The sequence below is a fragment of the Anabas testudineus genome, chromosome 7 (assembly GCF_900324465.2).
Source record: "Anabas testudineus chromosome 7, fAnaTes1.2, whole genome shotgun sequence".
In the NCBI taxonomy this organism is placed as follows: domain Eukaryota; kingdom Metazoa; phylum Chordata; class Actinopteri; order Anabantiformes; family Anabantidae; genus Anabas; species Anabas testudineus.
Window position 1 is genome coordinate 22176171 of NC_046616.1, and position 23256 is coordinate 22199426.

The 23256-nt window shown below is 42.9% G+C and overlaps 1 protein-coding gene across 3 annotated transcripts; it reads left to right on the forward strand.

Moving 5' to 3' along the window:
• Nucleotides 1-1691: 1691 nt before the first annotated feature.
• nfatc2a (nuclear factor of activated T cells 2a) lies at nucleotides 1692-21039 on the forward strand. Of its 3 annotated transcripts, none has more exons than XM_026368945.2 (10): nucleotides 1692-2051; nucleotides 3845-4778; nucleotides 4903-5071; nucleotides 7419-7621; nucleotides 7720-7892; nucleotides 9926-10066; nucleotides 12058-12113; nucleotides 12228-12360; nucleotides 12521-13234; nucleotides 19183-21039. In XM_026368945.2, exons 1-10 carry the CDS (start codon nucleotides 1994-1996, stop codon nucleotides 19236-19238), a joined length of 2637 nt encoding a protein of 878 aa, XP_026224730.1. In that variant the 5' UTR covers nucleotides 1692-1993; the 3' UTR covers nucleotides 19239-21039. The 3 variants fall into 3 exon arrangements, with proteins under 3 accessions (XP_026224730.1, XP_026224728.1, XP_026224729.1); XM_026368943.2 differs by lacking the exon at nucleotides 1692-2051 and adding an exon at nucleotides 3229-3483; XM_026368944.2 differs by lacking the exon at nucleotides 1692-2051 and adding an exon at nucleotides 3230-3483 and having other exon boundaries at nucleotides 12521-13228.
• Nucleotides 21040-23256: the final 2217 nt, after the last annotated feature.

The window sequence follows — 23256 nt, forward strand, 5'->3', positions numbered from 1 at the left end:
AGTGATGGAAAATCCTGCACGCTCTTGGAAAAAGTGGCTTCTCTGAGAAAAAAATTTTAAAAAAAAGCGACGGAAGTACAAACTCTGCTGTCTGGACACAGCCACTTTTCCTTTCTTCATTTCATAATTTGGGTTGGATAAGAGCTCCGGAGCAGTGGAGGAATTTACATCTGCTAGACGAGGCTGTTGGATGTCACCCTCAAAACATCGGCCCGTCTAGCACGCCCCCACACTCAGACTAATCCATGTCTGATTACAATATTAATATTCTCCGTTGGATCAGATGTTGAACTGCTCCTATCTATACGTCTGAACTGTTTTTCAAATGTTGCTGCAGCACTGTGTCACAGTCAAACTGCCGTGTATGAAGTCTGATTCAGCCTTTCTACAGCTTCCTCTTCTGGGGGATATGTGAATTTGTTTAAAAATAGGAGAGAAAGAAAAGTAAAAAAGCTTCTCCCTGAAACCGTGCACAGATTCTGAGACAATGGCTCCTGGACACAAAAGTCCCTCCACCCCCTCACACAGGAGCGAGCCCCCCCTTTGTGGCTGCCTTCTATATTTAGGTGTTTGGTGTGTTTGCGTGGTCATATAAATCTGCTTTTTGTTGTTTAGGATTTTTTCTCCGAGTTATTTCTGTCTCATCTGAGTCTTTTTTGTCTCTCTGTTGTTGTCTTTATAGTCATTCTGTGTAGGTTTGTTGTCTTTACACGACTTTACTTTAAGATTGACCAACTTCTTTCTTGACTTCAACAAACAAACTGATGAGAAACTGAATTTCTCTGTAAAAACACCTCAAATGAACGCTTGTGGTTGTCGACCTGTCCAGGGTGAACTCCTGCCATGACAGCTGGGATTGGCTCCAGGGCCCCTGCGACCCCTGCGGTTACATGAATGGCTGCAACATGGAACACCTACAGTCACTGAACACTCTACTACACATGTGATTTAAGATCACAACTTCAAACTCACTCATGAAAATCTTACACTGCACCAAGTGTCATTGTCACCTGGATACTGTGAGAACGCTGTATTATTAAGGTCAGACAGAAAACAACTCACTCACATAAGAAGATTTATCACAATTAAACGCAGAACATCAAGTCTTTCCCCCCTGGATTCTACCTTATATAACTTGACTGAGTGCAGAATGAGTTCACGTGACTGCTGGGGTCGGTGGTGGTCTGTTTTTCCAGTGGAGCATCAGAAGATGCTGCAGATTTCCATTAGGACATGAGAAGGAAGAGTAGCTTCTTCACTCACAGGGGAACAGTGGGATTCTCTATGTAGTTTGAAAAAGCAGCTCTGGGCTCTGACATTACTGTAAAGGGGCATTTTACAGCTGCTCTACACCAGCCTGGTAAACTGTGTTAAGTCAATTTGGTGTAATGTATCCTGTAGTCTAACCTCAGAGCTATTTTTCATCTCTCTCTCTCTCTCTCTCCAGAGTCCTACAGTCATTTCTTCATTCCTACAATGAAGTTCTTGTGTGCTACTGTCTGAGAGAAGCCGCAGAAATGCCTTGGCGCAGGAGCCGGAGACGTCATGGATTCCTGAGTGTGGGGCTTTGCAGGAAAGCCCTGAGTCTCCGACATGGACCGGCTCCAGGTTTCCATGGCAAAGGCGCACAAACAGGAGGAAACACTGAGGGAATCCCGTTATTTTACAGCATTGGACCATTATAAACACCCAGAGCGGGGAAGGAAGCTGCTCTTGATACTCAAGTAATCCTTCCAGAGCTCGAAGAAGGTGGACTTCAGAGCACAAACGTCGCTGTGGCTGATGCGGCCGCATGTTTTTGAACAGAAGAGGAGTTTGCGCGCAGCAGCTTCGCCTTTTTCAACCTTTTTCAGAGTTTGATTTTGAATCCGTTTCCTCGTTTTCACCACTTTGAACTGAAGAGCTCTCTCTGCTATGGTCGTGAGAGGAAAGTGACTTTTTCAGCGGTTTGTTTGGTTTTTTTTTTTTGCTTTTCCCACTTTTTCCTCTCCAGATGTTTAGAGACACTTGGCGGCTGGCACAGTACCACACCATGAGGTCCATGGATCAAGGTACTGCTGAAGTGTTGTGAATATCTGGTAATCAAACCCATTTGATTTTCAATTGATAGAGAAGCGTTGATAGGAGTGTTTGTGACTGAAACCATGTAATGTGACGACCTGTCAGCTGTGTCGCGCCTTAGTGGATCGAAGGGAAACACGAGACATTAGATCGGAATAGAAAGCAAGTTCAAGTGTGACGTTAGAGCCAGAAAATGCAAACAATGTGTAATTCAGGTTATTTGTCTATTTTGGATGAATAAAACATTCACTTTAAGTCCGCAGTACAGCTGCACTCACTTGATGACACCTGGATGCACCTTCGGACACGGAGGTGTTAGAAGATGTAGATAATCTGTTTCAATAGTTTCAATGAATGTGAGCTTTCCTGTCTGGAGATTAGTCACTTAGTTAGATCAATACACTTTTTAATTGATCTACCTCCAGATGACCTCATACAAAAAGGCAAATTATATATTTTTATTCCAAGAAAACTGCTGTCACTTGTTAATAACACTCGGATTAATTTGGCTAATGATCCAGTTTCATATATTTATGTTGTGAATTTCATATCACGTGAAGAAAAACATCAGTGAGACTGTGCAGCCTGCTCCGGGGTTCTTGATGCACACATTGAGTTCTGCTGACAGAGCATATAGAGACTGCTGGCACGGCTGCTGCTGGAAGGAACTCCCTGCGTGGTCTGCGTAGTGCGTAAATCTTGGGATTCCCTCTGGGAGAACCTGCTCGTTGTCACCGACTGAACCAACAGCTGTTAGATGTTGGATGAGGACACGGCAGCAGATCTAATAAAAGCTCGAGTCCGCTTTTTATCCGTGTTTCGATCTGTAGCTGTTTTCATGGAGCCAGACGTTAAACAGGTGATAACGAGGCAGCGCCCTGCTGTGTCAGTGCGACGTGTCCGACACCCGGGGGCAGCACCAGGCTGTCAACAGAGTCCCACAAGGTAGTTTGAACGGGGTTAAGCCATCCCTTCAACGCGAGGCTGTGTTTTTTTTTTTTTTCATTGTGTGTGTGTGTGTGTGTGTGCGTGTGTGTGTGTGTGTGTGCGTAATCACACTCAGACATGAAAATTGAGTTTGAGCGCAGACCCGCCTTCGTCTGAAAATAACTGTGGCGAGCTCAAACAGGAAACTTGTTCGCTTCACCCCCCCCACCCCACCCCCTCGCAGCTCTCACCGGTGCATCATCTGGTTCCCCAAATCCACATCAGCGCCGCCGCAGCAGCACCTGAGCCGCGCGTCTCTGTCCCCGGAGCAGTCGTTAGGACAAAGTCAAATCAGACAGATGAGCTCTTTTTACGACGAGAGAGATTTGGAGGAAGAGCTCCGCCGAGTCCATTGCTCTGATGAGGATTTGCACTTTGAGGACTTGTTTGAATATGAACCACCTTGCAGCGACTTTGCTGGAGGAGGAGATCAAGGTTTGTCCGAGGCTTTTTGGCAGCCCGAGCTGTCTCCTCTGCCTCTGCTTGGTTAATTGTTATTCAAAAGTTAATATGTGGTCTGTCAGGTTTACTCATGTGAATGAAAAAAGAAAAACAGGAAGTGCATTTGGCAGGCTTCTTGACATCTAATCTAACAGCCATGTGAGGGAACATGTCAACATGAAAACGCTTTTCTGTTCAGATAACCTGGGTGTGTTTTATTGTTTGAACTTGGACTTTTATTGTGAAATTGCAACAGGTGGATCTGTTGCTGGTTTTACTGGAGTACTGGGAAAAGACTGGCTGAGACATTTATGATTTTCAAATGTGTTTGAATTGAATCTTTTCTCTCGTGCAGATGACCCCAACCTTGCACCTCATAAAGTCCTCAGCCCAGATTCTGAGCCGGGTTATTCTCTGGAGGAGGCCTCTGCATACGGCATCAAGTCCTGTAGCCCCTCCTTCAGTAATCACAACACTGAGGTACTCTCAGGATATGACAACCAGGAGGCCAGAACCTTCCTGGACGGTACTCGGCCTATAGGCCTGGCTGTGAGCCCCCGGATCAAAATCACCCCCTCCCATGAGCACTACAATCATGGTCAGGACTCCCTGCAGAACCACCACCTGAACATTAGCCAAAAACCCACTCTCACTGTGCCTGGCCATGATAACCTCACCTACCGTGAACCTCAGTGCTTGAGTCCTGCCAGCAGCAACTCCTCCACCAGCTGGCACTCGGAGAGCTACTCCCCGTGGGCGTCTCCCTGTGTGTCCCCCAGCAGCATTCAGAACACCGGAGACCTCTGCCCCCGGTTACAGAACATCCAAACTGGCTCTCCCCGCACCTCCCCAGGCACGTCTCCTCGCACCAGCCTAACTGAGGACGGCTGCCTGGGACAGCGCTCGCCCTCCTCGAGACCTGGCTCCCGCTCCACCTCCCCACAGGGCAAACGCACCTACGACATGTACAGGAATCCGGGCTTAGTACCCGGGCACCGGTCTCGCAGTCCCTCCCCACACGGTGGTCATGAAGATCACAACATAGGTGCCCACTATACACACAGCGGCCTCGGTGATGCCATGAATGGTTTTGGCACCGGTCAGCCAGGGCTGGTGCCCACTAAAATAGTCAAGACATCCAACCAGGTTTACACTCTGTACCCGGAGAACCACGGGGAAGGGAACTACATGGTGTCCTGCGATCATGACATAAAACCCAAACCTGCTGAAGGGCCTTTCTTTGTTATCCCTCCAATGTGGCCCAAGCCACTAGTTCCCAGCATCTGCAGGTAAATTGCCAAAGAAACAAGGACTATTGGTTTACACATGCCTACAAGATACAACAAGAAACTCCTCTGTAGCCTTAATGATTTTTACAATTGAATCCTCAAGTGTATCCTTCATGTTCCACAGCATCCCTGTTGCTTCTCTTCCTCCACTGGAATGGCCGATTCCCAGTCGCACAGACCAGTATGAACTCCACATTGAGGTGCAGCCCAAGCCTCACCACAGAGCTCACTACGAGACAGAGGGAAGCAGGGGTGCGGTCAAAGCCCCCACAGGAGGACATCCTGTTGTACAGGTACGCCTGAAAAATGATTTCTAAGGGTTGATTGAACACATGAATGTTGTCAGGTTCTTCCAGTTTGAGAATCTCAAGCATCCTTGATTGGATGGTTTGCGTGCAGTTGTATTTCCTACACATTCATCATCAGTCAGTGGTCTGATTGCCCAGGGCCAAATCTAGTAAAATCACTGTGCCTGGGTAACTCTTCCCACTTATAGCACCCTTCCCTTTCTCTCACTTTCTTGAAATAAATTATAAATACCGCCCCACCCCAGAAATTACACACTGTAGCTTCATAACCACCCTCTGGAAGTTGAGTCATGGCAACTGGACTTCCTTCTTGTTAGGTTGAAAGGTTTACGTTATAAATAGGAGTCTCCTATTTATAATGCTGAACTTTTATCAACCCCCAGAAAGGTGAGGCCCAATTCACAAGTGCACCAGGTTGAACACACCTAACAATCCACTTTAGGGGGTAAGAGGGGTGGGCAGAGGTGTGACTATTGCATCCTTCGCAACTTCCCCCCTTCCATCGTTTCACCTAACGAGCCTTTTCAGGCCAGAGGTGGAGTGAAACCAACATGAAGCATACATTTGTGGTCTCTAACCAACTATCTTCAGACTGAAGAAGCTACTTGGATGAGTAGTGAAAGGTTTCAACCTAACAAGAAGGAAGTTCAGTTGATTTGTCTCAACTCCCAGATAACTTTAGCTGGATGACTGATAATCTTCACAGACAGCCCTCAGAATTACACTCAGGTTAGTGAGCAACACAGGCTGTCAGATTTGCTGCATCGAGCCTAAATTAGTCCGCTGCTTGTGGGCCCTCAAGGTTTTGACCACACAAACACATGTCCCTGACTTCCTCTCATACACTGCTTTGTTGATTATGTTGAGTCTGTTAACGTGGCTTAGGGCATAACAGCCAGTGCTACAAAATAATCATAGATTTGGAAAGAAATGCTCGTATATCTCGTACAGTCACAGCGTGGTATTCAAATACAGCGTGTTGAAATTGGCTGTGACAACTGTTGTGTGGTTCCTTTATTGTCCAAGAATAGGTTCAACTTCCCTTTTTTACAGTGTTACCGTGGTAATGTTTCAAAGTTGTTTTAGTTGGTGATACGGTGCTCGTTGGAAATAAAGCTTCTCTTGCTCCTATTTCCATTTTCTGACCGTCCCCATAGGCCTCGCCCTGTAGTCAGTTCTGCCTGGTTTGCCAGCCCAATCAGATGGTCAGGCCTGGCTAAGCCACAGCTGAACTCCTTCATCTCGCCTTTCCCTTACTTCTCCCCTCTACGCTCTCTCTCTCTCTGAGCCTTATTCCCTCCACTTTACTTTTCCTACACCGCTCACTGTCATGACTCACCGCTCCTGCCACTGCCATGACAACCGGCCGACTTGCTCACATGTTGAGCCTGTTGAGTGTTTGCAGTCGGCTTCCTCTGTGTGTCAGCTACCTGGACGTGAAGCCAGCGTGCTCATTCGCGTTGCCATAGTTTCTTCTAACAATCGGCAGCCGCTGTGACAGTTGCATTCGCTCAGATTATCATTTCACTACAATGTGTACACAAGTGGTGTTTTGTGACCCTTTATTAAAAGGAACAGTCTCTCTGTAAACTTCTCTGTAGGAAAAATGACAAAGCAAGTAGCGAAATGCTTCAACAACTTTGAAGCATGTTTCAGGTATTCAGGCTTACTGGAGTTATAATGAAGACTCGCTTGAAAAAAAGGTTACTGCCCATGTGCAACTAGTTCATACTATTATAACGCGTATGCACTACGCTGTTTGCACAAAAACAGCATTTAGATGCAAGTTGAAGCTTTGTGGTTTTTGCAGGTTTCCTCAGGAGGCACTTTCAGGCTAAAAGTGACATCTCTCTCTCTCTCTCTCTCTCCCTCTCTCTCTCTCTCTCTCTCTCTCTCTCTCTCTCCCTCTCTCTCTCTCTCTCTCTCTCCCTCTCTCTCTCTCTCTATCTCACTCTATCTTTCTCTGCTTCTCTCCAGTTCACAGTTTCACCTCTGTAATATTTTTAATTTCTGCAGCAGGATGTTAAATACGCTACAGTTTATTGCCAAATGTGTCACACTCACTATTAATGGCAGTTTTGGTTCTCTGAATGAAAAGAGATGACCCCTGATAATATTCTCCATCCAGTTATGTAAGAGCTAGCACGAGTCTGCAGGATGTGAGCTGTCCGCTGGCTTCTGTTCCAGGCTGCAGAAGGAAGACTCGTGCTTTTACACGTGGGTCTGACAGCGGGGAAACAACATCTGGAAATGTGGAGTTGGAACAAGAAGCTATGGAGAAACATTTCCTTCACATATCTCTGTCTTTTCTTGTGACTTTTTGTGTCTGCAGTTACATGGATACAGAGGCAAGGAGCCACTTGGCCTGCAGATCTTCATCGGTACGGCAGACGAGCGCATTCTCAAGCCCCACGCCTTCTATCAAGTCCACCGCATCACCGGCAAGACGGTGACGACCACCAGCTATGAGAAGGTTATCCATGGCACCAAGGTGTTGGAGATCCCCCTGGAGCCAAAGAACAACATGAAAGCAGTGTGAGAATATCATAACATCTATTAAACCATAGATACCCATAAGAATAATTACATTTGCCTTTTGCTATTGTTGCTTACATATTTATTCCATCTCCCAGAATCGACTGTGCCGGGATCCTGAAGCTCAGGAACGCCGACATCGAGCTGAGGAAGGGCGAGACTGACGTTGGACGGAAAAACACCCGAGTTCGTCTTGTGTTTCGTGTGCACATACCTCAGCCTAGCGGGCAGCACGTCTCTCTCCAAGTGGCCTCGCATCCCATCGAGTGCTGTAAGCTGCTACATGCAAAATGCTTTCCTTAAATAAGTTTCATGTCATTGTACAAGGATTGCTTTATAAATGTCCTATGTAGGGTGATGTTTTCATCAGTTAACAAAACCTAATACAAAATAAGCAAAAAAAAAAAAAAAAAGGGAAAAAAGGAACCCACATTCAAATGAGTTTGAGGCCTGGAGTCCTGTGCACAAAGATGTCTTTATACAACCAGGGCTTCCATCCAGTAGGTGGGTGCTGCATGTCGCAGTGTCTGTGTACCTGTTTGAATGTGCACAGTAGTAAAGTCTGTGTTTGGGTACATCCATGCATGTGTACACAGTGTTATTAAAGCCTGTGGTGTAATCAAAACTCAAACAAGAAGGCTTTATCTAGCGTCGAACAACACCCTGATCAAGACGTAACACTCATCAGTGTGACACAGGCTGTATGCAATATGTTCCCATCAGTGTAAAAGATCATGACGCAGAATATAATATCACTCCAGAACAGCTATCGTCCATCTGTTTTCCAATCACAGAAACAGAGCAGAACGATAGTCGCTCCCTGTCTTTCACTAAATGAACTTCGATAACAATTGCTGTCGAAGAAACCAGTCAAGCGTAAAGTGACTTACAGTGACACCCGGGTTACATGTGTTGAGCCTGTGGATGAGCAGGCTCTGTGAGTGAGGTTTGAGGAGACAGGGGTGCCGTTTTTCTTTGTTTCATCAAACCTGTTCAAAGGTCACAGAGTTATCTGTCAACGCGTCAGTGAGTGTGGAGTTTCAGCCGAGCTAATGGCTGATAATGAGCTACGAGACAAGGAAGCGCGGCTGAGCACAGGGTAGCATTTATATGTCCAATATATTTACAGATAGGTAGTAATAGAAAAATGATTAGACATTAACTCATTCCCATAGGCTTGTTTATCTTCTAATATTATATATTCTGTATCAGCTTGCACCAACTATGTGAAGCTGCATGATGTTTACACTGAGTGACATGTCCAAACCCAGCACTACTCGTTTTTCCTAAACTCACCCTGAACTATTTAGAATCTCTACAATTTAAAGTAAAGTCTGTGTTTAAATCACGTCAAGCAGGCCACTGTGTTCCTGTGTGTACAGTAACCATGGTGAAAAAAGTACTCTGATACTTCCTACGGAAGTTTTTTTACTAGAAACATACTTAATGTAGAGAGGAAGTATTATGAACATACCAAGGGTAACATAATACTACTACAAATATTAATATTTACAATAACGCACAAAATATTGATTGAGTCAAGACACTGAGGAACATTAGTAAATTACATTTGCAAGTAACTAGCAGGTAGATTTTTTTGTAAGTAGATCATTTCCTTCAGGAATGTAGTGGAGTAAAGGTATGAACCACTGTAAAGTAAATCTAATACCTTGGAATACAATAACTAGTCAAACTGAACATTGAAAATATTGCATTTAATCTTTTTTTTAACATTTCACTTCACATACATCAGTGGTTTGGTCAGATTGCATCAGACTGTTTGGTGCGTATCTTATTCTGTCGCCTTCCTTTACAGTACGTTAGCAAATGCAAACAAATTTTACCTAAAAGTCTTGGTTCTCTTGTTACGTTGTGATTTGAGAGATTTATATTTCTGCTTATTAAAACTGAAAGCACGACTGTGACGGCTGAATGACTCAGCACCACCTCTTTATTGTAAAGCACTGTCACTTCTTGGTAATAAGTTGTTGTGCATTTGCAAGAAACCAACAAAGACATTTCAGATGAAGTGTTATGTACATGTTTTCCCACTGTAGAATGTCACAGGCTGCAGTTCATTATTGATGAATCTGCGGAATATGTTTTTTGTAACTGTAATTTTTAACCTTAGAGAAACCAAGAAGAGAACCTCCACTGACTATTCACCGTGTTTGCAAAATGACTGACTCAACCAATCAATGACACAACTGTCTGCAGTTATTTTATTTTAGAAATGGTTTTAGTTCTGCTGCAGTCACATGCTGGTTTATAGTTTACACGTCGCCCTTCTGTGTGTCTCCGCAGCCCAGCGTTCAGCACATGAGCTTCCCATGGTGGAGAAGCAGGACATGGACAGCTGCTCCGTCCTGGGTGGCCAGCAGATGATCCTGACTGGGCAGAACTTCAGCTCTGATTCCAAAGTCATTTTTATGGAGAAAACCCAGGGTGAGTTGCACAAAAATACGTCAGTCCCAGCATCACTTACATCTCATGAGAAACTGTCCCTTTCTTTAGTTCAGCAACACTACATATATCAACTTTAACTCTGAAGACATACATTACCATTAAACCAAACATATCACTAAAATCTCTATTGTCTGAGCATCTGTTCATTCTGCTATCACACAACATAATGTCACCACAAGAACAGTGATAAGTATTGACTCATAAGTTGCCATGTCTGTGAAACAAGATCACAGCTTTCTCATTTCACCTGCAGCATAGTAGAGATGGAGCCGCATCAGTTATTTGCATGATCCCCATGATAACAGTGCTGCCTGACTTCCTTTTGGCCTTTTTCTCCCACACTCTGTGGTGTGTTATCACTGCCCAGATAGGCCTTTTGTTGTCTGAGTAGTGGCTCCACGCTTCACATGAAAGGTTGTTTCATGTATGTTTGTTGATGCCTTGGTTCACACTCAGTGCAAGTGCATCTGCCTGAAGGATTAACTGCTTTGTACTTCCATAGGAATAAAATACATATGTAGTATTCTGTTATCCCCTGTCCATTTTAGTTGGTGTAACTAAATTCATAGCACCTTTTGTCAGATTTTCTGTTGGAATTTATTGGTTAAAATGGAGCAAATTGACCACAAGCGGTTGAGTTTCACATCTTTGTGCTGCTCAAATAGGGTCAAAAAGGTCAGCCACCCTTTGACACCATGAGCTGCTTAGCGGTTACCACTGAGTGATGAGTGAATGAATTTAAAGGCTGAGTAGGACTGGATCTTATGGAAGTATTGCAGGCAGCTTTGTGTTTATCACCTGCTGTACGTCACCGTATTTGCAGTGAGAAGGTTCTTTGGGATGCACAGTTGTCTTTTTTTTTCTGCATGTGCTCCACAGGCTACCTCAACTTAAAACTTGCATTGACATGTGCCAACAATTTTTTCCTTTTGGAGATCCCTGTTGCTGTGTTACGACACGCCATGGTAATGGATAGTAAGTCAGAGGCGGAAAAAGAAATCTTACGGAGAGGGATTGCCGTTGTTTTTCGAGAGTTTCTGTATTACACAAAGTTCTGGACCAGTGCAGCCTGTGAAATCCCTTTGAATGGGAGACAGCTGCCTCTGGCTGGAGGTGCCTTGGCTCCTACGCTTGGACAGAGAGGGGTGTACGGAGGAAAGCTTCCCCCGGCCAAGTTAAGCCTGCTCGGCTCCCTCTCTCCACCTTTTCCATCTACACATACACACACACACACACAGAGTTGTCTCCACAGGGAGAACAGGAGTCGGGGTATCCCTGAGAGTAGAGTTACAACAAAATGCAAACACATGCAAACGCCAAGTAAGCAGCAGTCATCACGTTTTGTAAGAGAAGTGGAGAGAGTTGATCATAAAAAGTCAAGCTTAGAAAAAGAAAAAGCTGGCAACATGTGTGGAATCCCCCTTCCTCTGGCTGACTCACGTAAGCCGCGTGTTTTTAATTTGCTTTGTGACATGAGGGTTTCCCACCTAGAGTAACATGTAGCACATGTTGTATCATGTGTTAGGGCACATGGAGAATCTGAAGGAAGTGTGATGTAGCATGTATGCAGAATGTCTCTCTGATTAATGGATGACTGTAGGTGTGTTCGGGGTGAACCTGCAGATTATCTCTACCTGTACGTGTGCTTGGCAGTGTAAGAGGAAGTGGCTTGATGATATCATCTATATGCACTAAGAGGTGTTCTCTGTCTGCTCTGGCACACATTATGGTGTGTGAGCCTGTGTGTGCGCACCTGCTCTGTATAACTGTGTCTAAATCAGTGGACTGACAAAAACAACGACACAGCTGAAAATACAACAAATATAAAAAAGGTTTATAATTTTCTAAATGTACAGGCTCAAATTGTTTAGAAAAATCCCACTGTTCAGGACATCTTAAAACAATTCAACTCTGAATGTCACTCTGCTGCTGACGCCACATTGTTTGACTTTCTCTTTACTTCCTTCTAGATGGGCAGCAAATTTGGGAAATGGAAGCAACAGTGGACAAAGATAAAAGTCAGCCTGTAGGTATTACACCATACATCAGACTGTTCCTTAAATACTCATATCATGTAGTTCGGTGGCTTATTAGAAACCAAAACACCTGTTTCAGTCCATAACATGGTTCTGTCCTGTAGAGCATGCTGTTTGTGGAGGTGCCATCCTACCGAGACACGTCTGTGTGCCATTCTGTCAAAGTCAACTTCTACGTCATTAATGGGAAGAGGAAGCGCAGCCAGCCTCAACATTTCACCTACACACCACTGCCATGTAAGAATGCTGCTCAGCCTCTTTGTTCACACATCACATGTTTCACTGCTAAATGACTAGATAATAATTAGTATGACGTGTGCACGGAAAATGTTAATAGATGAGGTAATGCTGTTTCCTGTGAAAACGTCAACATGCATCTACTACTGTTCTCCTACAGCTCCATCTATCAAGACAGAGCCCATAGATGAGTATGAAGCTGACCACACAGGATTTGCCATGCCTCAGATCTTAGGCTTATCCCCTCATTCCTACTACCATAACCCACGCAGTGTCCTCCACCCTGACACCAGCCTGGTCTCCAGCATGTCCTCATGCCAGCGACTCAGCTCCAGCCTTCCAAACTCCGATGCACGTTTCCAGCAGCAGAACTCGGCCATCGTCTACTCCCGCGGGGGCAAAAGTCTGAGCGGCAGCCCGAGTCTATATCAGCAAACCGGAGTGATGATGCCTGACCCCCACCGGTCAGTCCTGGTCCACACAGGCTCCCCGGCTCAATCTGTAGGTCCCATCAGCGCAGGCCAGCATCCTTCTATCATCCAGTTTTCACCCACCAACCACCACCTGCTTCGGGCAGGAGACCCGCATCCTCTCACTGCTCCACAGCCTGATGCTCAGCAGATCATCTTCTGTGATGGGTATTCCCCTCAGGCTGCTGCCGCTCATTCGCCCACACCCCCACAGGCTCAGGTAGCAGTCACCCACCCTCAGCACTATTCCACTGTGATCCAGCAGCAGCCCTTTGTGCAGAAGGAGCAACAGAAAAGTCGGGCTCCGCCCAGCACGGGGCAGATGGAGGCTCCAGGAGATGGACAGAGGAGGGTGACGGTCAAAGAGGAGAACTTGGACCAGGCCTACCTAGATGATGGTGAGTGTAAGTTAATGCTTTTGTATTCTGTGTGAATGGGGTAGCATGTTGTTATTTTCACAGTAACAGGCAAAGTGATGGATTTTTACAATGCCCTTTTGTAAAAGATAAGATCCGCCAACAGAGATATGACATTTCCTAAGAACAATTCAAGGATATTTACAATATCTACAACGTCTCCTTTTTACACATTCCACTCCGATCTACGTGCTGTAGTATCACACTGATCAAAGCAAAACAAAACAGGCTCGTGCACTTCAAACAATCCCCTCCATGAGGTGTAGCTCTGTTCCACTCAAGGTGGAAATAACAGGGATTGTGAGTCATATGTTTATACTTATGCTTGTCCACCCCATTATCGTCTGTCTGAGAATTAATGTCAGGCCAGGTTCAGCAGCAGGCGCGAGGTTGAACCTCATCCTTGTTATGGTGTTAAAGGTTCTCTAAACTATATTTCACAATAAAATGACTGTTGACTGAGTGGCTCTGGAAGTGATGCAGTGTTATTCCTTCACTGAGCCTGTGTCAGCCCGGTAGCCAAAGTTTAAAGGCAGTCTCCTTTCCATCCATCAATTCAGCTGGTTGCTGGGGTCCGTCTGACACCACCAGACATTAGGAAATTAGCTTTATTTCTCTCTCATTTGCATTAAAGACAGAGAGAGAAGGAGAAAAAAGTGTCACTCGCCGGACTGCCTGGACATGTTGACACTGTTATGAAGTGAAAAACAAGTTCCATGGCAACCATTGTCAAACAGTGGAACAGGCTGCCTGGGAGAGCAGGGAAAGCCTTTTTGTTTGTTATAGTTGGCCAGGGCTTCTCCTTGGCCTTACGCCCCTCGATTCTGTGGGGGGAACCCACCAGAGGATTGGCCTTTTTTCCAACAGCAGGATTCTGCCAATCTGGCACAAGAAATTCCTATTTGCAGCTGCTCTCCTCTAGAAATCCAGCCTGATCCCTGTAAGATAGCAGGAGGGTGGAGGGTAGTTTGCAGGAAAAGGAAAGAGGCTGTGTGTGTGTTTCAATGGAAAAAATTAAACGAAGATAAAAAAAAAAAAAGGCCAGCAATGGAATTTGTGTTTTTTGGATGGAACTTGCAGGGTAAACAGCAACAGGGCTGTGAGATGGTGAATGAACAAGCAGTTGGAGCAATGTGCCTCCTGTTTGATCCTCTCATCATCGAAAGGTGATGACGACCAGTTAGCTTCCCTCGTTGCCTCTGCATCTGTTCAGTTTTAATCCTGTTATTCAAAGAGCTAACTTTAATGCATTAACAGTTGCTCTATATTTGTGCCTCCCTCTTATCACGCCTACAGGTGACAATACGCCCACCCATATAATTCTAGGATCAAGTCATTGATTTTAAAGAAAAATAAATGGGGGACTTCCCGCTATTCAAAACATTTATTTGTGTGATAAGTTAGGTCAAAAAAACCCCTCTGCATTCAGCTGCAAAGGTGTGCAAGTATGATCCAGACCACAAAATAATCATTTAAGTTGGGACCATCAAACAAATTTTTACCAAAGTGAGATTGTCAACATTACTCATCGAGACATGTGTTTCAGTTTGTAGTCATTTTTGAAACAAGAGTGATGCCACATCCTGGTATTGTCACAGTGCTGTGGTCGATAACTGTCACATCTAAGAGGTGCCTGAACTGTGTCAACTCAAGTGACGAGTGTTAAATGAAAGTGAGGTATTTCATTTTGTACCAAAACTTGGCTCATGTTCTCTCCCACTCAGATGTCTTGTGTGTTCAGCCCTCACACAAGTTCCCATGACTTCTGTTACTGCTTAAGCAAGACCGAATGTTGAGTCTTGAGAATTGAATTACCCTATATTCAATTTAAATACAACTTGCCTTATTTTTAGACCACAAAGGTCAAGACTGTCTGGCATAGCACACTGCATGCTGCATCATTTGTGAAAACTACAAAGAGCCCAGCAAGGGATAGCTTACAAATGCTGAGGGTGACAGATTTAGTGGGTGTGGAATAAAGCCCAGAGGCAGTGGAGCAGGTGAGATTGTTCCAGCAGGTAGAGATCAGGGCAGGAGAGATAAAGCACACAGCAACAGCCTGGTGAACACACATTAGTCTCAGTTCACCTGCTCCCCGGTCGAAAGGCTTGATCAAATACACAAATTAGCAGTATCCAGACGGTGCTACAGCTATAGTGATGCAACAGTTCCTTACTGTGTAGGGTCCTTTTTACAACACTCACACAAATGCTGTAGGTATCTACTGAATCCTCCACAACTCTTAGGTGGTTGGAGTCAAAAATAGTGCTGATCAGTCCAGGAGAAGTTCGGCTATTTTACAGGAATGACACAAAAACAAAAATGGTGACAGGGAATAAAATGATGTCAGTCACAAGTTGGACCACAGTATTTTTTAGTATTTTGGCATCTTTTTCAGGGAACAAATTGTTGACAATGTTTATTACACAAAATCACTGTAGTAAATACAAAGACAAATGTAAAGGATTCAAATAATAATTCCTTTATTGATGGTGTCATTTCCTGTCACCATCTTTGTTTTTGTGGGAAAAAAAAGTAATTCCTGAGAAATGAATTGAATTGATACTGTTCCAGGTCCAAATGAGATCACTTTAGAGTCCGACCAGCTGGAAGAGTTTATGAGGATTCAGCAGTTACCTTCAGAATTGAAGGTTGAGTGTTGTAAGAATTGAGTTAAAAATGGTCGCTAAATTGTGAATCCAGAGAGATTGGACTGTGGTTAAAATGTAAGTAATACGTGGATGAAAACATGAAACACAAATGTCTGTACAACATTTCATGCACAAATTGAGATAATTCATTGGTGGACCAGTAGACTGACTATCTGTCTGACATTGTCATCTCTAAAGCAAAGCGTAACATGGTTAAAATGTATTTAAGTTAATCTAAAGCTACTATGACTTTAGCAGGCTAAGTTAGTCAAGTCAAAAGTGTATCTTGCAAAGCTACTTTACTTGTAAAATTCTCTTTTTGTTTCTATGGACGTGTTTCTTTTTGATCGGACACAAAAGGAATATGATTGTCAACAATCATAAACATCTATAACATTAGAACGTAGCCTTTTTGTTTTGACCTTTGCACTAATGCACTAAATCCCGCAGCTGAACTTTGGAATACTTTTTTTTTGCAGCCAGTTTAGAGAGTAGGAACAATAACAGCAACCAATAAGTCATATGTACATATGGGTGTGGGGGTATTGGTTCAAGACAGAATGTGAGCACAGGCAAATCGGATCTGTGGTAAGACTGGTGGTTAGCTGTCAGTCCACTCACTCTACTTTCTCTTCTCTATGGTTTTCAGCTGCACACTGTTATTACAGCCTCACTCAAACCAATCTGCTCATACATAACTCGTGAATACACTGTACGACCTTCCACACACGAACGTGTACACTGTACAAATATGCAAATTCTAGCAGGCGCACAAACACGCACATTCCAGCTCACAGCAGGCAGTAAGTCAGCTACTGTGCAGGGTGTCTCTCTCTCCTCCCACCGTCTTTTGGTAAACAGTGCAGCGCACTGGTGCACGAGTCAGGAGCCAGACACTCACCTACTGAAGATACTGGCCAGAGTGTTCTCTGAGCCAGCCTCAAGCAGCCAGTACGTGCCAACCCTTCATTAGATGCAGTAAAGCCCCATTGTATGTTGCCCCGCTGCGGCGCTCCTGCTGCTCCTCTAAGCTCGTTTTATGCTCAGGAAAAATCCTGTGGCACTGCTGGGGAGATGAAAGTTTCTTTAAAGCATTAGGTGTCGGGGTGGTGGGGGGGGGATTTCACTACAAACTAAAACAAACAGGGACGCTGATGTTGTGACGACAGCAGAGCACACAGTTTGGCTGCTCCCACCAGTTTGCAATTCTCAGACGCTGCTCTGGCTGTGAAATGTGCGCAGTGTTGAGCTGCTGTAACGTTTCTCTTTCACATCTGCAACTGATTAGATACAAATGGAGTAGGTTACGAGAGAGACAGAGAGAAAGATTTGGGTCTTTTTTTGTTTCCTGACTGCACGTCTTGGTTATCAAATGCCATCAGGCCTACTTTTTTTAAGATAATTTGATGGTGAGCTCATCTGCCCTTAACAGTCTTATCTGCTGAGAGATGCTGATGTGTGGGCGAGATGGTTTCTGATTTCGCTTTACGTGACTTTTAATAGTTGCACCCTTTGACTCGCCACTATGTAAATCAAGGCTTTAAATAGATTGTACAAAAGCTACTTATTCCTCTACCTTTTTACAAATGCAGTGCTGAGGTAGCACCGTGCAGTCATTTCTGCTGTAGTTGTTATATTGATAAATATAAACAGTTTTTTATCTTTCATCCATCCAGGGTGAGTTCAACGGAGTAGTTCAACATACTTTGTTTCATATGTGTACGTATGCTGCAGCCAGTTAGCTTAGCTCAGCTTAATTTAGCTAACTGCAGCTTCTCTAACCCAACAAACAAACACTCTATTTTTCATTTGTGTTCATAAAAAAACGTGTTTTTAGTCTGTAAATATCAATAAAAATCATAGGATTTTTATACAGACCTGTGCAAGCTGTTTCCAGTGTATATGCTAACAGATTGAATGAGTAGTGACACCTAACAAGAAGAGGCTAACAACAGCCCGTCAGTTTAGCTTAGCTTGACATAGGACACAGCTAGCCTGGCTCTTTCCAAATATTAAAAAAATACCTAATTGTACCTCTGAAGAGTAACACTATTTCTTATTTGGTTCAACATAAAAAACAAAACATAAAATTGACACGTAAGCTGAAATCTGAAACCTTTAAAAACAGACCAATGCCAGCTGTTCCCCAGTAAATGCTAACCAAAGTTAATAGAAGCCTTTCTGCTACTGAGTAAGAATATTATCTTCTAGTCTTAGCATTAAAGCAGATAAATATATTTAGAAAAGGTAGGCAACAGGAACAAGACGTTTTCCAAAAAAAGCATTATGAAATAACATAATTTTAGTGCTAAATATACCACCCTTTTCTGTTTGTTAATGTAGATTTTTACCTTTAGTTGAATAACCCAGTACTAAAACCATTAGAACCATGCAGCCTATTACCATGGCTCCACAATCACAGACACAATATGCTCTGTAATGGTGTGGCAACGGGCAAAAAGCTTTTTTGGCGCACTTCGATACACTACATTTCTATTAGTCATCAGACCTAATGAGCTCCCCGAGGCACAGTGGCAGCAGTGGCACGAGTTCGTAAAGCGAGTGTCGCCGTGCACAGACGCGCAGGGCTCGACGCAGACGGCGTGGCACGTCTGGAGCGGTGACATGTCAAACAGAGCTCTGCCATTTCTTAATGCTCGATGCACAGGTCCCTGTTGACAGTGGGACTCTTCAGTGTATTCGAACACCACTGAGCACATGCAGTGACAAGTTGTTACGCCTCTCTGCATTTTACTGCTTGGTGGTTTGTGGTTGTGTTAAAAAACACGTACACAGAAATATTCCGCATACCTCAAAGCTATAGTTTACAGGTGTTTACCTACATTTTATAGGTGTAAATCATAGAAATGATTAAATTCATATATCCAGTATTGTTGAAGCTTAAATGAATGACACATGTTTTATGTCCCGGCTTGTTAAGCCTCTATTTTTAGAACCATGACACCATGAAAGTTTCCATTTCAACCCTCTTCCTCTTCTGTTGATGTGTATACACACTGTTGTAATCAACTGAGCAACAGGAAGCGATCGCTCCTCCTGCAGGCTCTGGCTTAGCTCTACCTCTAGTGGTAACTCCACATCACTGCACAGCATTAGTGTGCCCTCCATCAATGCCCTGCACACAAACATCAGTCTGATCTGTAAGGAGACAAGTATTTCAGGAATGTAACGGATTTGTCATTTTAGAGCTGCTCTGTTTTAAGACAGTTTGGACATTTTATTGTGACAAACCGTCTTACGTTACTGTCTTTCTTTGCTTTACAGTGAATGAGATCATAAGAAAGGATCTGACGGGTGTCCAGGCCAGAGGGCAGACATAGAGGACCGACCTGGAAAGGAAATCACAACATATCCTCTCCGACACACACAACCCCCCCGCCCCCCAGACACACACACACAGTCTTCAACCTTCCATTCAAGTGACGCACTTCCAATAACAATCAGACCGTCTCTTCCTCATTTTCCTTACCCATTGAGATAGACGTATCAGCTCCCGGCTGCTGTGTTTGCTTTGGATGTGTTCCTGCAATAAACATGTGGTTTCTAACAAAACTGACAAACAACAGGCAAAAGTGCCTTATTTCGTTCACTTTCTCTGTTCAGGATTAGATCAGGGCTAGCGCTCCTGATTATACTGCCCCAGACAATAAACTCACACCTATTTGCCTCATACAGTTAAACCATGGTTACATAGCAGTTTCACATGTAGTGAACTTTCTGACAAATCAATTGGTCAAAAGGATAATCCAAATATGCTGCAATACTTCTTTTTGCACCTTCATATGCAGTTTTCCATGAAAAGACTGTCCTACATTTACATGCTGATCATCTCATTTTAGGCTCAGTTTTCCAACTGAAGTGAAATGCACGCTGCCTTAAATATAAACAAATTAACTATTGTGACACCCCCTAATATGCACTGTTTTCAATAATGGGGTCAATATTATTTACTTTTTATATTTTATTGAGCTATGTGAATAATATACTGCTTTCTATTTGTTAATTATAGGTTGCATTATATTCAGGTGATATGCCAAATGAGCGACAGCATAGGTATCCAAATGATTTCTATGCTGGATTTTAAGTTGTATTATTATTGTTTGTTTGTTTGTTTCCCTTTTTGATTTGATTCTAGTCTATTTGTATATCTCCTTGTAATAACTACTGTGGCTGTTTCCACAGTCTAACATAGAATATCCAAAGTATATCTGTGTACAGTTCAGCCATAATGACCATCATTATACTTAAAGCCAAATAACTGCCTATATGCAGAACTTCATGCTTGCTCATGTAAAGAGCTTTCATTTTATTTTCTGTAATTTCTAACATACTGTAAGCACAATAGGGATAAACAGTATGATTTATTGATGTGCTAATACAGCTTCCCTTGGTGGGAAAAAAGCTGTAGATAAAAATATATTTTTATAGTTTTATAATCATTCACAGAGTGAATTAGAGTACATTAAAAGTACTAAGTGCATTGGGTTATGATAAAAAAAAAACAAAACAAAATGAGGTAGAAAACACAGAATAGAAAAATAGAAACAAATGCAAAACTTTTATATTTGAAATGGACCTATTTGAAAGAAAAGAAGATTATATTTTGTAATATTAATGAAGCCGACATTGATCTATTAATGCTATTTCTCATTGAGCCAGTGCAGCACAACACAAGTGCATTTGACATTTCTTGAATGTAAACTATATGAAATAGGTTTTCCCATTTTCTGTAAATATTAGATCCATGATTTTCCATGTTATGGTAAAGCTGAACTATATTACAGTGATTTCTGTCATGTATCTTTATCAGATGCTTATGTTAATAATATACACAGTTTCCAGTTATCGTTATTATCTGTTGTATTACAGTGTACAACCTTTCCTTCTGAAGGGATCTATGATAGATTACATAAAGCTTTTTATAGGTTCTATTTTTTGTGTATGCATTTGTTATTATTATTATTTTCCAATCCTTAAAGAAGCCTTTGCTAATGAATTAACACTGTCTTATTTTATTTTCTGTGTTGTGAACCATATGTTGTCTGACTTTGTGCCTCTCTAAAAAGTCTGTTTCATGCTATTTTTGTATCCTCAAAAGTAGCAATAAATAATAACCATGCACATCATGACTGTCCTTGTTTTTAATAATAATATTAACAATACTAATACACTTCAATGACCTCCATGAAAAATAAATTATTGATGGACAGCTGACAATTCAAGCCACTGTTACAGGTTTTAGTGTACTGCTTGTACGTTTTTAGTTACTTATAAATTTGACACGTTACACTGCAGCAACAATATGTTCTGAGCTCCTGTCGTCTGAGATAGTGCTGTCAGTGTGTACAGTAGAGGCTCTTCTCTGCCTGTGGTGTGAGAGGAACATTTGTCGACTTGTAGCAGACAGTGACTCATCAAGCGCTCCCCTCCTGTCCTGGGCCAGGAAAGGCCAATGTTTGTTTATAATTTTACAACATAAAATATTCAAAACTTCAAGTTAAACCTTGTAATATTGTTCTATTTACATAGGTGCATGTGCTCGTGGACGGTACACACAGTTTTAAACTCTGGTCCTCCCTCAAATAACAAAAAAGAAAGAGGACTCCTATGCCTGGAGGCTGCAGTTGCTATGGAGACAGCTTGTTTGGAACTTGGTCCCCGTGGTCTTTGTGAATGGACCTTGTGTTCAGGAAGTCTCTGGTTATGACATCACCATGGGTGAAAAAAGCAGCACGTGGGCTCCTCTGCATGAGCCGTCTCCAGCGCACTGTGGCAGATATGCCACAGTGACTCACGTGCCCTTTAGCGCTCGGTGGTGTAATGAGTTCGGACCGCGTACAGATTCACTGTGCGGAATCGAGCAAGAATGTAATACATGATGAGCCTGGCATTTCTTTCATTCAGCTCACTTTTGTGTCATTTCATCAAAAAAGAAATACAGAGGAACTGAGATCATCCTCATACAAAGAGCATCAAGCTTAACTGACCGCATCATTAGCACTGCTTTCATGATCCCACACATCACTGCAGATTTAGAGCATGCTTTTTCTTGTGTGTGTTGTCTGTGTTAAAACAGAATATTAAGAAGTGACAAGGTCAGATGCAGAGCAGCAGTATAATGGCCTGTCTGTGTGGAATAAACATGACTTTGTCTGTTTGCAGACACTACTGAAAACTCAACATCATTTTCTCAGAGACATGAGTCAGTTTCCTGGTCCTCAGGTGCATAAATGCTCCTCTGAATGCTAAAGTAGGTATTTAACTACGTGGCACTCAGACGCATGAAAATGTCACCTGAATAAAAGCAGCAGTAGAGTACGATGTTATTGTTAATCTGCTATTTTCAGGGGCTGGTCTGGAAAGATTTGAACTAAAGTGACAGGTGGGGTCACATTTGGAAAAATAATAAAAAGATATTACGTGCAAATAATAGCAGACAAATATGCAACTTTCTGTGTTGTTTTCAACACGTTTTCAAATGCTACAAAAATTTTTTATTTAATTAAATTAGTTGTCTTTGTGCCAAAGGTTAGCTTTCAAATTAAAACACATATGAAACAATGGAGCAATTGTTCAATGGAGCTGGAAACCTTATTTTAAGCCTAACTTCATGTTGTCAGAGCATGAAATCAATGCAGCGTGATGATCACTACATATCCTGCCCAATGAATATGAATGACGAACAGCTGCACATGCCGGACTGTTCTGTCCACTGCATGTTCATGTGCTGTGTTACAGTGACAACTAGAGTAGCTAGAAGAGAGTAGACGCACGTGGTGAGCTCTGCTGGTGTCCTGCAGAGGGAGACAAGAAGTCATGCGTAGAATTCAGAAGCACAAGGAGCTGTTCAACAGCACTCGACTGGAAGCAAGAGGCAATTACTGCTGTGCATTATGGAACACAAGAGCTGCCTCTGCAGAGTAATGAGAATACTTCAACACAGTGTATGTTTTACCACTCAACTGGCAAATTCAGTCACTTTAGAACTGCAGGTTGAATCACACATCAGCAGCTTGCAAAAGCCTCTTTGACAAAGCAGCTGCACGCTTTATTCAGCTTTCTAAAGACACTATGGAGCACAACTGCAGCATATTTGACTACTTAATTTTAAAAGTTGTAATAAAATCCTGAAATAGATTTCCTTTAAGTCAGCACATAATCACCTTAAGAGCAAATCATTAACATATTAAAAAGAGAAAGGGAAAGAACTTCCTCAGCACAACAAGTATGAAAGTAATTTAAAGAAGCAGATATGAAAAAGCAGAGCGACAGAAACTAGCGCCTCAGGTAGTGCACATTCAAAGTGATGGATCAAGTACAAAGAAGTAGAAGTAAGAT